The following is a 17,084-nucleotide window of genomic DNA, read 5'->3' on the forward strand; positions in this document are numbered from 1 at the left end:
TTTATCGTAAACATAATCATGTAGTACTATTAAATATAGTGGCGCAGCCTCAACAAGCACACTACTAAAGTTGTCAAATAATAAGTAATAACCTTTCAAGCTGATATAAAGACACGGTCAATTTACTGTTTTAATTGTCACATGATGCTAAGTAGAAAATAAATAGTAGTAATAAATAATAATAATAATAATAATAATAATGAATATTAATAATAAATAAGAATACTACTAATAATAATAATAATATTAGTAATAATAATAATAATCGACCTTTTAGAAAAAATGTTAATAGAAAATGAAGCATCATAATCTGCAAGTGGTCATCTTTCTTGTTTAAAATCCACATATGGTTGAAAATATGCAATAAAAGATAATTTTGATTAATGACATCCACTGAATAAATGAGTTGATGACGTACGTGACCAAGAGAGGGGTCCAAATCCAATCTACAAACCATCAAATGGAAAGAGCAAGTTGCATAATTAATTGTACTTAATTAATAGGTGAAAGATAGTGAAAGTGCAATTGCAAGAGTAAATTAAATTTTTAAGGATTAGTATTATTACATTTTTATTATTTACCAAAATTTCACGACTAGTAGCCCTATCATATACTTGTACCTTATCTTGTCTTAATTCCCCTCTTCATCTTAAGAAATTGAAGAATATAAACAAAATATTAATGATTTCATTTATTTAAATGTTAAAATATGTGTCTTTTCACATTGATATTTTAATATTGGAGTAGATAGGATTGCTTGATCATTTTTACATCTAAACACCTATTGGTGAGTTGATATGGCTCTTTCTCAACATATAGAATTAGCTGGTTTAATCTGGTTTTTGAAAAATGATGTCATACATACATTAGTGTCTCTTTCACGTCAACACAATATATGCAAATACAAATTTTAAACAATTTAAGAAATAACTTGATTTTCCAGTACACCCAATGGGTGTTTCATCATTTCAAACAATGCCCTATGCAAAGTCGTAGCCCCAGTGCAATTTGAAAATTCATTTACCAAAATTTGATTGCATACAAATCATTCTAAACAAGTTATACAAAAATTTAGGGATGAAAAATAAGCATATAAAAACTCTCAAGATTAATAAATTTTGTTCACGCTCGATTTAATGGAAATTAAAATTCCGACGGAAAGTTTAAGCTTCGAAATGTAATAATAGAATTGAAATTAGCTTAACCATTTTTGTAGCATAAAATAACATCAGTTTGGGTAGAATTTCATATAGAGATGAGATCTCGAAGCCCAGTAGTTGGATTTGAAATGGGCTGACTAAATACTAATGAAGGCTACTATTTTTTAATTTATAGAGGTCGGTTAGCCCAAGTTAATTTCCAAAAAAAATACATAAAATGTAGTAGTACATTTTAAATTTAATAGTACTACATAAATTGTACTTGCATATTATATTCTTCCATGGGCGATGCTCTAAATTTGAGTTTGCTTAATTATCAGCCATATTGGTCTCGATCGACTGGTCCTTGACCATCATAAATCTCTTCATCAGAATTCAATATGATCTGCAAGTTAATCACGAATTACAGAAGTGGCATCAGTTCAAATAAAAATTCAGGACTTCAGGTTCAGGATAATTCAATACTAACCTAAACTTGTTCGGTTTCGAGACATCCGTACAGGAGCTCCTTTGTGTAAGAACTAGGCCTGAGTTCACTATCACAATACGAACACAAGAGGCTAGTCAGCAGCTTGACTTAAGAATATAGCACAAAATAAATCAGTAGAATATCTGAGGAAGAAGATTCACCGATGCAGCTGCTGCACGAAGTCTCACCATTCTATGGCAATAAGATGAGTTTCACCAGATTGGAGTTAAACTCTGAGAATCCGAGTTAGCTTATACACCTGCATCAAATGAAATGGTTCTACATCACAGCTCCCATATCTTGAAGTCTTTGTGTTTCTCTTTGTAGATAGTATTTCTATTGTCTAGACAAAGGGTAGAAGTTGTGAATGCTAAATATTTCGCATGACTAACCTGAGATGTTCTACTTGGAAGCGGCACATCCAAGCAATACCTGGCTCCATCAGTTCTGCAAATCCAAGCAATATGTTAACGTTGTGAGCTGTAGGATATAGTAGTAATAGATAGCATCACACAAGGTTCCACAATACATAATTTAAGATGTAGTTCATACTTAAATTGATTAGAATGTACTCTGTTATGCAAGATTTAGATATTTTTTCATTATAGATGCTAGTCAAAATTATGTTCAGAAAATCGAACTATAAGCAGCTGTGCTGAAAGGAAGAGATTTGCTAGGAAAAGAAAATAAAAGATCAGTCAATGTTCTAAGATGGTGATGGTAAAGATATGCAGTTGAGGAAGACGATTCACAACATGTTTATGCAAATATGAGATAAGAGGAAGAGACTGCACTACCTATACAAACATGTTCAGAAGGAATTTTAGTCTTTTCATGTTGCTTTCGATCTCTATCTATTAATTGATTATTTATCAGAATATGGGTGCATATAAGATACTCCGTATATAGAAGCGTGTACGAACTGTCGGTTCGTTGATCTTTCAACCTGATTCGAGGTGGCAATATTTCAGAACCAAGTAAAACACTACTCAGCAGATACTGTCACGATCAATGACCTGCATACACCAGAGAGAAGAAAGTCATAGAACAGCATCACTCACTTTCTGTTAATGGTTCTTTGAGCATATTGGTCTCGATCAATTAATCCTTGACCACCATAAATCTCGTCATCAGAATTCAATATGATCTGCAAGTTAATCACGAATTACAGAAGTAGCATCAGTTCAAATGAAAATTCAGGACTTCGGGTTGAGGATAATTTAATAATAATATCAAAGCATCACTTACTTGATACTCTCCAGCTTCCTCAACGCCTATACTGTACCTTTCATATGAATTTGTGGGATGAAAGTTGAAGACAAAGACAAATGGGCCGCGTGAATAAGATATCACCTGGTTCAATGATGCTATTCAGTCCCACATGCATTTACAAACAATTATATATTATATGTATGGTAAACGGCGGATACCATCGTTGTGTCATCGACGTGGTGAATATTCGGAAGGCCCCTTGAACCTCTTAGAAGTACTCTCTCTTTTATGTCCAGTTTCATCATATCCTGAAGTACAAATTTTGAACACCAAGAAATCTGAAATTCATGTGATGTGTACTGCTTATATCTAGTCAATACCAATCTGATTGGATAAACATAAAACTATGCGTGACAATGTGAAGCTATATTAAGAAAATAAACAATATTGGATCAAATCTAGACTATATATAAATTCCAACTTACTTTATCAAAGGCAAATAATTTTTTGTGAAGTTCATCCTCCAAAAGCTCCCAACAGCGATTAGCAAGTGAATAGGAAAAACTGTTGCTTGACATTGGGAACTCAACCCTCTGAAACATAAAAAAATCGTCAATCACTTAAAAATGAATCTTTATATGTGCCAAATTAATGCAATTCACCTTTGGATGCCCAAACTCATTGCCCATGAAATTGAGGTATGCTGAACCACCAATAGTAAATGTAATTAATCTGATCATCTGTAATTCAGGTAACTCATACTATATTAATACTACATATGGAAAAACAGCTTCAGAGTAACATAGTCTGAAATTAACTAGAGACCAACAACTAACTATAAGGAAACCATCCTATTTGCAAGTACTTTTCAATGAACTCGCCCATAAAAGCTAACAACTATTCTTCATAGGTGTTTTTCTGAAAAACGCCACCACTTCAATAGGGCATTTCTTAACTCAAAAGAGTAGAGGTTAAAGTTTAAACACCACAAAAGGTGTTGTGAATGTGCTTATATATCGAAGCATATAAAATCTTTTTTACAACTAGTTAAGTTGTTAACAATGGATATTTGAAATAATATTTAAATAATTATTGCATATATCAATACAAGACAAAGGAATAAGAAATAGGTGAAATTAGACTTAGATAGAGGTAGGAGCCTAGGTGGGTCAACATTCATCAGAAAGAGTATAGATATGATATAGTATAGATATGATATAGTTAGTGGCAGCATGAAGAAACTGCCTTACCTTATGCAATGAACAACCCCTAAGCAAGGCCACTTCTGTGTTAGCGGAACCAAAAAGTATTTCTGCAAAAGAGCGACCCCCTGAAATTGACTGGCAAGCAAGAAAAATAAACCACGTTACAACTTTCTGGGGAGACTCTAGTAAAGAGTTGCATGTGCGGGGGGGGGGGGGGGAGAGAGCGGCCATATTTGGTACACAAATGTAAATACTGATCACCTGGTTGTGGTTTTCAGCATACAAAAGCATCTTATCAACGCTGCACTTGTCTCCCACCAATGTGCTCACAAGCTAGAGGAAAAACATGAGGTAATAGTTTCAGTGAACTAACTTACAACATAAACTGTGTCTACTGTCTAGAGTAAGTAAACTTAAGGTTGTAGAAATAACCTTACTCATACTCCACTCATGATCAGGAACATTCTCAAGGAATGACAACCACAATTCTGATGCAGAGAGATTAACAAAATAATCAAATCCCAAACCACCTTGAGAAGTTGGTTCACAAAGTCCCGGATAAAGTGTGGCCTAAAAACAACAAGCCACTAAAGGGGATTAGATCAAGAAGCCGTACCTTCTATTAAAAGAACATTGCAGCATACACATGCATATGAGCATCAGTAATTTTATTATATGGTGTTGTGTTGTGTCAAAACAATATATTTTATGTTTATGTTCGTGCCAGTCATATCCTTATAGTGGCGTGTTCATGTTTATCGTAGCATATCGTTAATGAGTTGGCATGAAGCTGACACGATAACACTAATATTCAACATTAGAAAGACAAAAGAACAAGAGAAAAAAAAAACAATAATCAAGAGTTTAATGATAGAGAATGTATAACAATTTCTTACATCTTCAGCAATTGTCAGTACATTTGGGTGGAGGAAGTGGAGTATCTCATTAACTAATATTAGATACAGCAAAGCATCATTATCCACATATTGATTACAATACCTGAAACAGATAAAGGTTAGGTACTGCCAGATGGAAGGAATGCAAGAACTAGAAAAGTATCAAGTCATCAGGTTGATAACCAGCAAATATCAACCAGACCTAGGTGGTCAGCTAACATATAAAATTAGCTCAGTAGTACTTTAAATTAGCAGGACAAAACATGCGTACGTACACTGTCATTACATTAGCACAGTGTTCAAGTAAGAATGGAAAGTCAACTGTCAAGCAAAGCTTGATAAGGTGGGGGTTCACAACTTGGCATGAAAAATTATACTAAGATTGAGGAATAAAATATAATGCCGTATACCATCACTGCTGAGTGGTGAGTGGTGACAACTATATTAAAGGACATTTAACTGCCGCAAAGTTAAGTTCTTAGAAGCCTTACTCCTCTACATCACCAGTAAAAGTAGCAAATCCATTGTGTGTATACATCATTGACGAAAGAGAATGGAAATAGAAGCCATCAATCTGGTACTCCACCATCCACCTGGAAAAGGTCATAGATCCTGTTAAAACCAAAAGTTGGAGGGAAAAAACAACAGGAGAAATAGTCAGGCAAATTAAAAGTGACCCTACAAGACTTAGGCCTTGTTTGGTATGATGGAATTGAATGAGGGTTGAATGGAATGAAGGTTTAAATGAAATAAAGGTAGGAATGGAATGACAATTTCTTTGGATTTCCTTTGCATTTCATTAAATTCTCTCTTTCATTCCATCATACCAAACAAATGAATAGAATGGAAGTAGGAATCACATCTCATTACATCATACCAAGAAGGGCCTTAGTGTCAAACGTAAGGCAGGTTGTAAAAAGATTTGGAAAGATAGAGAACATGAAAAACATAGGAAGCTTCAAAACGGTAAAATGCTGTATTTAATTACCAATTTAAATTTGAAAGAAGGAAATGCAATACATCTTGATCACCATATTTGAACATCCGTGTGCCCCAAAATTTGTGCTGGCCTCTTTTACCTAGAATTTAGAAGAAAAAATATAAAAATTAAAGTAAAAGATGGGTAAGAATCTGGAAGAGAAAAAGTGTTCCATATCACAACTCTTGTTTCATTTGTCTAAAAACCTTTGGGACAGAATCAGAACCCATAACTGCAGATGCAATATTGCCAATGACTCTGAAATGAACCATCGGAACAATTGCATGAGAAGCAATTTGATCATGATTACCAATTCACTACTTACACCATAATCCCTTGCTACATAATTTTTCCTTGTCAGAAAGATAAAAAAATAAATCAATCGATGAGTATCTTTAACTCTGTTCCTGCTTGGGACTCCGGAGCATGCAAGCAATAAATCTAGGAATTTCACCAAGTAATATCCATGCAGAAAGGTAGGAAGAACATTAGCATGAAGACAACAAAAGTGATCTCAACCAAGAAACATTTAAAGCTAGAGGGACTCTATTTAGTATAAATATCATCTCTCAGAGGATTAATCTGTTTATTTCCAATCTTGTTGTGGCTATTACAGTATTACCTACAACTTATATAGCTCACTGCTTGATATTAATGCTACAAGTAAATCAAAATAATTAGTGTCAAAAAATTATTACCAGAATGGAAGTAACAATCATTCGATCCATCATAAAATGATAACCCCACCATTTCGTCAGCTGCGGCATAAGAATGAACAATATCTAAAAGGACGATCACGCCAAGTCCTACACATCAACCAATAACCATGTAACAATCCAAAACACGGTGAAACAAATCCATACATTGCAGCTGTCAAAAGTTGTTCTGAGAATGCTTAAAAGGATTCGGATAAACCTTGTGAATGTATGCTTCTAACGTTAAAGCAGTTAAAATGTTGAAAAAAGTACAAGCTAGTGATTGATACTCAAGCATAACACTTATAAAATACAACAAAAGTATATTTAAAGCCGCAGCAATATTGGAGGTCCTACTGGTTGTTCCTAGTGATTGAAGTTTAATCCTACTCAAGCATAACACTGATAAAATAAAACAAAAGTATATTAAAAGCCGCAGCAATATTGGAGGTCCTACTGGTTGTTCCTAAGAGGAAAAAAATGAAACATGAAATACAAATTTCCAGCAATTTGTCAAAATAATCTAAAGCTATTCAATTCTAGCGTGAATTTAGTATAGTACAATATCTATCTACATGAGGAAACGAACAAAGATCTGAATCTAGTTTCAATGTTCTAAAGTATAAGTTATATAATCAATTAAAGAACATTATACTAAGATATCAAATTATTCTATTGATAGCAGAATAAAAGCAATGGTAAAAATTGATATTGATTGGAAGAAATTTGATATAACCATGAGCTTCATCCACCAACCGCTTGAAGTCTTCAGGGGTACCATAGCGGCTGCTAACAGCAAAAAAATTTGTCACCTGCAAAAGAGAAAGGAAGAATAATATCAGAAAAAAGAGAAGGATAGGAGAATTAAAAAACGTAAATAATATATTACACCGATCATACTGTGATACGAAGCAGACCAAATAATTGAATTGTAGGTAGTCACATGCGTAGATATATGGTTCATAGACGCCAACTAAAAGGATTAATGTAAACGTTATATAATTTCTACAACGTAAAAAGATTAATGTTTACCTGCCTTGCTACTACTTTTCCAGAGACTTTCTTTCAATAGACCAATTCACCCTAACATCCTACCACTCTTCTCCATATACTTACAAATATATAAAACTAAATTCCTGTTACTTTAAATGTCAAATCCGAGAAGTGAAAAAAGCAATTCGAGCAGCGTGGATATCCAGTATTGCTTTTCCCAAATTGAGTATGCTTATAATCCAAACATAATTCCCTAGTTCTACATCAGAAATTCATTCCTAAATCACCATTGTGTAGAATATTGACTTCCTATTCTCTGTCCCCAAACAAACATTCCACGGATGAAATTTGCAAGGAAATAAGTATGTACCTAACGTCAACTCTCATCCAAAAACAGTGCCCACCAAACTAGGAGTGTCAAGTTGAGAAGGAACGATCATTTGTACTTATTTGTTAATTAAAGAAATCACATCATTGTCAATAACAGTCTAACATCAAATAATCATCATAAATAGAAGGTGCGAATTGAACTGTTGAGTTCATTATTAACATTGCTTGATGCAGTGCATTTAGAACTATGCACCATGTCTTAATGCACTAATGCCTTAGTATTCACTACGATCATCAGTTTTGTCTCACTTTGTTTCTGTAAGTACTCAAAGAAGTCTATAATGGTAAAGCGCAACAATGGTCATCAATAGGCTGGGGCTGCATTTTGAATTACAAAATGTTCGTATGCTGCAATTCTTCTTTTTTTGCATTTCACTTACTCTGTATCCAACTGTAAAATAATCCTTGTGCTCAAGGACTCCAATCAATTGGATTGCATTGTAACCAGCTTCCTTTACATGAACTAGGACCTGTATTGAAAATTGATTAGTACTACTAGGTAATCAGGAGTTAAAGATAAAGTACAATTCAATGAAACAAAGGAGAAATGTTGGAAACAATAGAGCACTACATTATCAGTGAACTCATTAAAAGTAGACACTCTAGGCTCCGCTCCACTTATTCCAACATGGCATTCATATATTCGCAAAGATTTAGGTTTTGATGGATGTTTATGCTTCCATTTGTAGGCACTTTCAGGAGAAGGCTCCCAGTGGACAGCATAAGCTTGATTCCCATCTGCCTCTGTATGTGATATAGTACATCAATCAGACTCCAAGTAAATAAAACAGATTGATATAAGAAAACAAGTGTAGTAGACAATTTATTTTTTTTAAAATTTAAAAAGGCGATAGAAAAGGAGTACAAGGACATGGAGCTTGATCATCTTAAACTTATTTCAGTTTTATACAGAAAAAAAAAAAAAAAAAAAAAAAAAAAAAAAAAAAAAAAAAAGAGTATAGTATAGCATGTTCAGGTTCCCTATTATCTAATGTCTTGCAAATAATTTCATAAGAAGTCCCCAGTTGAGCCTATGCATTTTTCAGAAAGTATATTATATGTACATATCCAAATAATAAAAGAAAATGGAAGAAAAATTAGAAAGGCAGGAAGCAACATATAAGTATAGCATTAAGTGACCTGGAATAACATAAGTAGCCCATGCAGGAACACGCTCTAAAGGACCCATTGGAGTGTTAAAGTATACCCTGTACTTGCTCCCATGGGGCATCCCAGGTATATACTTTTTTAACCACGCTTTCCGACCTTTTCGTGTTTCCAACCAGTAAGGAATAGGAGGCTTCTTATTTTTAAATTTCTCTCTCCAAGCAGGATCAGTTACAATTTGAAATTCATCATTTTCGTTATCCTCCTCAATAATCACATCACAAGGTGGTAAGTTGCTTGGTGGATCATCTTTATGTTCCTCTTTCCAGGCCTTATATCTTGTCATCGGATCTGGTATTTCTTCCATTTCCTCTTCTGTTTGTGGCCCATTAGGCCCAAATATTTGCTCGTACAGTTTAGCTGCAAGCTCATATCGCGATTTTATGAAGCGGTCTTCTCCAGGTTCCCAGTACTCTTCATTCGCTTTTTGAAAAACTTGTTCAACTGTGACACCACTATCACCTTTATCATAGTCATCAATGTAATTATACTGTTGAAAAAATACATCATCTGGTTCTTCTCCATCTCTAAGTTTGTCTTCAAGGATAACAAACCAGTAACCGAAATCATCATGGCCTAAGTAACCTTCCCTGGCACAATCCGTTGTCGGTGACCAACCATTGATATCCCCTACTAGAGAACAATAGCGAGCACCTAAACCCAAAAGGTCCAGCAGTTAATTTAATACAGTTTTATCCGCCAGGCATGAATGGCAGCGCACTGGAATATCATCTATATGTATTTAATTAGATAGCAGGTTTTCAAACATTCAAAACCGTAATAGCCCAATATATCCGGTAAGAATAAGTTGTCAAACCTGGAGCCCAGTCCATGTAATCCACACGATGCTGAACATTCCGATGCATTCCCAATAACTCAAACCTTGAAAACAACAAAGTAGGATAAGATAAAAGTGAAACAAAGAAAAGTTATGAATCTTTTCCAAACGACAACCAATCAGCACATATGCTTCAACAGACAGATAGGCACCAACCCAGAAACCATCTCCTGGAGATCGTAATACTGCTTGAGAAGCTCTTCCTTCAAATCCTTGAACGCTTTATACCTGTGAAAACCATAATCCGACACCAATGGAAGTTGCAGTACGCATCAAAACCCATACGTTGATGCGCATAATTAAAATTGAACCAAAGAAAGTCTTCAACTTACCTTTCGCGCAGGAACTGTGCGAAGGCTTTATTTGTGATACCGTGTTTGGAGAGGAATCCGGCAGGATCCAAAGCATCTTTTTTGTCGGATACGGGTTTTTTACGCGGTCTTTGAGACCTGTTCCGCGGAGCTTGGGGCTGCTGGTCGGCAGCGAAGCATTTGCATTTGCTCGGCAGGAAGACTCTATTTGTAGTGAGGAGTGGAGAGTTGATTGGGATAGAGGAAAATAGAGAAATCATTGTGGAGATGCGAGTGAGACGAGGAGCTGTCTGCCTCTGCGAGTGGGGTTTGTCAACATTGAGAGCAAACAAATACCGTAGCATACCAAAACCACACCTAAACCCTAAACCCTACATTAATTTCATCATCTTGAGAGCAAACAAATACCGTAGCAACTTTGAAATTTGTCAAAATTTGACTTTTAATATCGTAAATACAATTGTTTATCTCTAAGTATATCTATACTTACAGAAATGTGATTAGAAATGTTTTGGGTAGGGAAGTGTAAAATACTGGAAAACGGTAGTTATTGTTTATGTATTGTGGGAAGACGCGAGAAAATTACTCCTACATAAGAGTGTTGTAGAAACCTAGAGAGAAATTGGTAGAGAAGAAAACAGTGAGAGCTGTGGGAATCCAATAGACTAAGTTTTGAACATGCATATATACCAATGCCATTGCTGAAGAACAGAAAATGAAAACGAACACAAAACATGAATACAAACAGAAAGTTGAAAGCAAATTACCAAATCGAAGCAATTCGACGGCACAACGGAGGCGAGAGAGTGCCGGTGGAGAACGGGAAAGGATGAGTGGGTGTGAGTGTGAGATGGGCGACGAGAGAGGTGTTGGGAGGGATATGCAAATGCAACTGATTTGGGAACCAACTGGAATGGCGCCGAATGGGATTCTTTTTATTCAAAAAATTATCTTATCAGAATTCTAGATAGGAGTATTACTTTCCAAAAATAATGGATTCTTACGGCCCAGCTTCTCTTATGCTTAACTTATTACTTTTTTTCTATTCAGATATGGCCCATTAGTTTTTCTTTAATTGAGTATTTTAATTATTTCATAAATAAGAAATGGGTCATCTCAATTGGACGGACGAAAAAGAAAAGTGGGTCATTTTCGGTGGGGCGAAGAGAGTATATTATTGTACGATATAAATACTATAAACCGCAGAATATATCTTTGACAAATGCAACACAATTCCTAACCAAAAATCGTTTAAATCAAAGAGTAATGAAGAGGTGTAACTATGCACATTTCATTCAGTTATCAATAAGCTGTCTTCTCATTTGATAAGTACTAGATCTTTATAAACCATATCCCAAAGGACCAGAACTATACGTTGATAGAAAGTGTTTGGTCATAGAGCTCAAGGAAACTGCAAAATGTTATTTTAATAACTACAACAACAACTACCGCACAGTCGTCGGAATATCTTAAAGTGAAATATAAACTAAGATATACACAGGAACATAATAGGGGTTCACCGGAGCAATTGCTTTGTCAGGCATCAGTATGTTGACTTGCTAAGCTATTCTCTAAGCACTCGACCGATTCAGGGACTTAGACGAGGCTTAGTGGCCGAGCGCTAGAATGTTCCCTTCTCCATTTCCAGGCGCGGGTTCGAGCCTCTCTGATGGCGTTTCTCCTTTTTCATACTTCTTTTCTTTTTTCATGCTCTCTTTAATTCAAATGTATTTTAGCTTTTACTACTACTGATGAATTTAAAATATATAATGCATTATATATAATTCTTTTCTCATAAAGCTTAATCCTCTTAAATATTTAACTGTCTATATTTTTTAATTTCTAATGCATTTAATTTGTAAAAGACCTACTTTTTTAATACCTTTAATTTATATAATTTCTGTAAAGGATTTTAATTCTTTTCTAAATCATTTAATATTTATGTCTTTTGTGTTTTTTATGCATATTCTTTTATGAAAATAATTCAAAATTTTCTCAAATAAGTCAAATGATGATTAGGCATTAAAAATAACATTCCCTGCAAAAGCTTAAATAAATTAACAATAATAGTACTATATAAAGTAAGAAATTTTATTTTAGATAGTGGAAGTTATTCAAGTAGTAACACTAAAAAGTAATCCGTTTATTGTATATAATAAAGTTTCTTATTGCAAAATTATGACATATTATTAAGAAGAAGATAGAAGATCAATTCTCAATCTCTAAGTCCATATAATTATTTATCGTACCCCGTACCAAAATTTCTGGATCCGTCACTGATTAGATATCAAAATCACTAATAAAAGTCATGCTCTAATTTTACTATTATACACGTCAGAAAGTTGTACGGATACGGTGAGAGTTGTCAGTGCCGCAAATGCAAAACTAATTAATGTTTGATATAGTAAGAGCATCCGCAATGGTGCTTAGGCCAGCCATAGGCCAGCCATTCTCTCTCCTGCCACGTCAGCAACACTAAAAAAACCACCTGCCACATCAGATTTAGGCCAGCCATAGGCCCAGCCGCAATAAAAATAATTCAAAATATACTACATTTACGGAATTAAAATTACGATTAAAATACGGAATTAAATTTACGACACATATATGGGAAAAATAATCCATTCCATTAAAAAAAATTACAAAGATTTAAATAAAAAAGTACATGATTTTTTTTTTAAAAAAAAAGGGCTTCAACACACGAGCCCCGCCACTCTCTACTCCTCATCGTCGTCGTCCTCGTCGTCGCCGTCGCCGCCGCCGCCGCTGCCGCAACCCGTGGTATCGAGCCCACGTCGGAACCCCCAGCCGTGACCTCGCGATCTCTAAATCGAGCACGCATGCTCTCGAGCATCTCGTAAAGAAACCTCTTCTCAGTGGGGTCAGTGGCGTTCTTCCACTCTCCCCGGAAGACTGTAACATCTGAGCCCGCGTTTGGTTACGCGAATGGAGAGTATACTCGAGGGCTTCTGTCCAGCCGGGGCGGGGGCGACCAATAAATGAAGGAGGGGATGGAAACTCCTCGGCATCCGGGGGGAGGTCGTGGGATCCGCATTTGCACTGCCGGCTGCCCAGTCGCCGCTATAGTTCGGTCGCATTGCTTCTTCGGCCTCGACGTCATCCCGCCCGGAACTTCTCCGAGTCCTTCAACAACAAGAAGCACTCCCCAGAAGGTGAACTCGCTTATACTTCCCCTCCAAGAGGAAGGCCGGCTGTGACTATCCTCGAGACGTCGTCCTCGATCTGCCCACTTACGCGAAATTGACTGGAGGCGGTGGCGTACTAAGTCGCATGGCTTGGCCCGCGCATGTCCCCTGATGCGCTTCCCGCCCCTTAGGACCTCCTCGTTCTTTGAAGTCCTTCCGTGCGGGAAGTGCCTCCTCCAGGCATCTCCTGATCATCGCCCACATGTTGACGACTGGCCGGACTGACCGCCTTGGCGGATTCGCACACCTCCAACCACCCCTTCGTTGTTGTGATCCATCGCTCGATGATGCTCTTGTACAGAAAGTTAGAGAGAGAAAACTCGTTAAAACAAGTGGTGCAAATGAAAATGAAACAAAAATCGCGTTTATATATGATTTAAAAAAAAAAAAAAATCAAAAATCGGCGCTGGCCGATCGGGCCTCCACAATGGCGGCTAGCCGATCGGCCAGCGCTTCGGCCAGCGACGAGCGTCGGCCAGCCCACGCCGATCCACTCGCCGAAATCGCCCTCGCCGATTGCAATGGTTCGGCTAGCGCGATGAATCGGCTAGCCGGTCGCTAGCCGACCATTGCGGATGCTCTAAGGGATCAGTTGATTGGTGAAGAAATTTGGCGGAGAGAATTAGGAACTTTTGCAACTTGAGAAGATAATTTAGAAAAGTATGCATGTATATTAAATAATCCTCCGTGTGTGTTTCCGTAATATAATGCTGATGACAAAATTGGTCATCTCAATAAAATTAATCTAATTGAAATTTGTATACTCAACTTACAATGAAAATTGAAGGTTAACAGAATTGAACTATTGCTGATATTAAATTTTTCGTAAGCTAAAGTCCCAAACATTAAATGATTTAGGTGCTCTTAATTAAGAAGCAATTAATTCAACTCCCAACTTTATGAGTAATTAATATTACTGAAAATACAATTTCTTGATACTACTGTATAATGAATATGGTTGCTAGATGCCGACTGTTGGAATTTATAGAAGGAGGTTGGCTCCAATTTAATTTCGACCAAAAATACATAAGATGTAGTACATTTTTAATTTAATACATAAATTGCACTTGAATATATTCTTCTATGGGCGATTTACTTGCATACTCTAAATTTGAGTTTACTTGATTATCAGCCATAAAATTCGTTCAGAATCTATACCTGTTTCAGTCCTAAAATTCATTGGGCTTCTCTCATTGAAATTGGCTTGTCCTACAGAAATTGAGTTGAAAAATAAACTATATACAGTTTTCATGTCGGTGGAAAATTCATAATAGTATTTCTTATGAATCTAGAAATGTATTCATGTTTATTATATTTGCGTATTATTTGACAAAATATGAAACTTATATGCTCAACATACCTTATAATGAACTATTTTACATTACGAAAATATTATCTTACATAATTCTTTATTTGCTTATGCATGTACAAACACAGGTATGTATGACTGTGGATTAAGTATTACTATTAATTACTTATTAATTAAAGATACATATAATATCAAGTTTAAATTAAAGGATTTATGTTATAACACTCTAAATGAGCTTGAGGCTTGAACATACTTTTAATAAATCAAGGTTCAAATCACTCACAAAGTATCTTTACTCATTTACAATCTTATGTTGCTTTTTCTTTATGAATAGATGAGAAAAGAAGAAATGTAAAATAAGTACTAGTAAGTAGAATAGAAGGAATTAAAGCAAGACCAAACATTAGAAAGGTGTTAGGTGAAAATTATATCCTGTCGAGGAATGACTATATTCCATTGGGTGTAATATTAATTTTACTCACTAATTTTTTTCTTATTTTGTTGCAGCACTTTGAAGATAATATTTTCTACTGAACATGTAAAGCATACACTAGCCTAAAAGAGAAAAATAAAAAGAAAATATATATTTGAATTACATTGCAAGAATGCAAGTCTTCCCTTTCCCCTTTTGTCCTTTTAGGAGCATTATTAGTTGCAGAATAATACCCTTATCATCAGAATTTTGCCCATATAAAACAAGTCTGCATCTTTTTTAAAGACATTTTCTAAATTAAGATAGTTGAGAGCTTTTCAGAAAGGAATGTTTTTTCTGTAGTGGGTGATGCATGAAAAACTTTGGTAAAAGAAGGGACAGCAATCAAAACATTCATATAATTGAGAATGTTAAATGTGTATATTGTAAACCATCTAGAATTTGTAGTACTCATGTTGTGGTCTTGTGGACGACGCAAAAGAAAAGTAGGATGACAAAAAAGTCCAAGATTGCTAGGAACTTATCCTCTCAAGTAAGAATACATGTTATTGTAAAAAAACACAGAATTGAGATAAGACTATGTTAATTCCTTGCTTGAGATCCTAATGTACCGTCAGAATGTTGTTAATTTATTATTTTATGATTTTACCTTTCACGTGTTATTTGAGTTATTTTCCTTGAATACGAAATTTAAGAAAATATTACTGTAGTATTTAATATCTCTGTCCTATAAAAATATAGATTCTTTTTTTTCCGTTCTCCTAAACATTTTTATTTTTAGTAACGTGTTTCTCTCTAATGAGATAGACTTCATTCTTCACTAACATACTTCAATAATTTTTTCTTTTTATCTTTTTTTCTACTTTACCAATTATGCATTAAAATCCATGACATTCCAAATTTATCGATTTTTATGGGACGGGAATAGTTCACTAGAGATAATCAAATACTAGGAGGGAGAATAAAGTAGGCGCGAGAAAAGATAGTACAACTACAACATGAAATAGAATAAAGTAAGAGAAAATGTGTCATTTTTTCCCACAAAGTTAAATGACTCATAGTAACGTGGGACAACCCGAAATGAAACACAATATGACTCAAGGAACTTGAGAGTGGTGTAATTTTTATTTAGCTATGATATTTGTATCAAATTTGAAAAATCTCGGCTCACAACTAATTGAAACTCAATTACATGTTCAGTATTTTGCAAGGAAGGCTCAACATTGTAGATTCACGAGACATGACTCTCTGGGAATCATCGTGTCAAAATGGCGTCCCTTTCGGCATTTTTTCCATGTGATTTTTGGGCAGGGAATGAGGTCGTGACTTAGCCACCCAACCACCTCCTCACACTCAAATGACCCACACACATGCACATGATCCTAATTCCCAAACATACAAGGATTATATACAAAGTACAAAATGAAGAAAAACACTAAATATACCACGGTCAAACTCCGTGTGTTTGTAATTATAAAGAAAAACGATAAACAATGAAACTCATCACAGTACATCAAAACATGCACAACTCCATACAGATAAATAATGAAAATTAACAATGCATAATTATATGATATGGTTTGGAGCGAATAATTTGCAAAAATCTATTGTATTTAGGATTAAATTGTGAAGTTTTAAAACCATTTTTAACCTTTTGGAAGAAAAAACACCAAAATTTGTCCCACCCTACTAATATACTTTTATTAACATGCATAAGCATAGCATACAGCTACTATTGAATTTTGCAGCAGTAGAGTATATTTTTGGTAAAGAAAAAGCAGAGTGAATGTGCGCGTGTGGGATTATATATATATACGAACA

The 17,084-nt window shown here is 35.2% G+C and overlaps 1 protein-coding gene across 2 annotated transcripts; it reads right to left on the minus strand.

Moving 5' to 3' along the window:
* Positions 1–1,218: 1,218 nt before the first annotated feature.
* Positions 1,219–11,216, minus strand: LOC125215703 (1,4-alpha-glucan-branching enzyme 3, chloroplastic/amyloplastic). 2 transcript variants are annotated; one of them, XM_048117214.1, is made up of 24 exons: positions 11,083–11,216; positions 10,337–10,611; positions 10,161–10,232; positions 9,984–10,048; positions 9,140–9,820; positions 8,571–8,743; positions 8,380–8,469; positions 7,353–7,428; positions 6,620–6,727; positions 5,931–6,021; positions 5,434–5,535; positions 4,943–5,045; positions 4,479–4,616; positions 4,308–4,379; positions 4,092–4,181; positions 3,504–3,581; positions 3,327–3,434; positions 3,060–3,149; positions 2,878–2,982; positions 2,691–2,776; positions 2,022–2,076; positions 1,818–1,888; positions 1,630–1,696; positions 1,219–1,545 (listed from the first exon to the last, which is right to left on the minus strand). In XM_048117214.1, the coding sequence occupies exons 2-22, from the start codon at positions 10,573–10,575 to the stop codon at positions 1,856–1,858; spliced, it is 2,655 nt and encodes an 884-aa protein (XP_047973171.1). In that variant the 5' UTR covers positions 10,576–10,611; positions 11,083–11,216; the 3' UTR covers positions 1,219–1,545; positions 1,630–1,696; positions 1,818–1,855. The 2 variants fall into 2 exon arrangements, with proteins under 2 accessions (XP_047973171.1, XP_047973170.1); XM_048117213.1 differs by having other exon boundaries at positions 1,791–1,888.
* Between the last annotated feature and the right edge of the window lie 5,868 nt (positions 11,217–17,084).

This window comes from Salvia hispanica, chromosome 3 (assembly GCF_023119035.1).
Source record: "Salvia hispanica cultivar TCC Black 2014 chromosome 3, UniMelb_Shisp_WGS_1.0, whole genome shotgun sequence".
In the NCBI taxonomy this organism is placed as follows: domain Eukaryota; kingdom Viridiplantae; phylum Streptophyta; class Magnoliopsida; order Lamiales; family Lamiaceae; genus Salvia; species Salvia hispanica.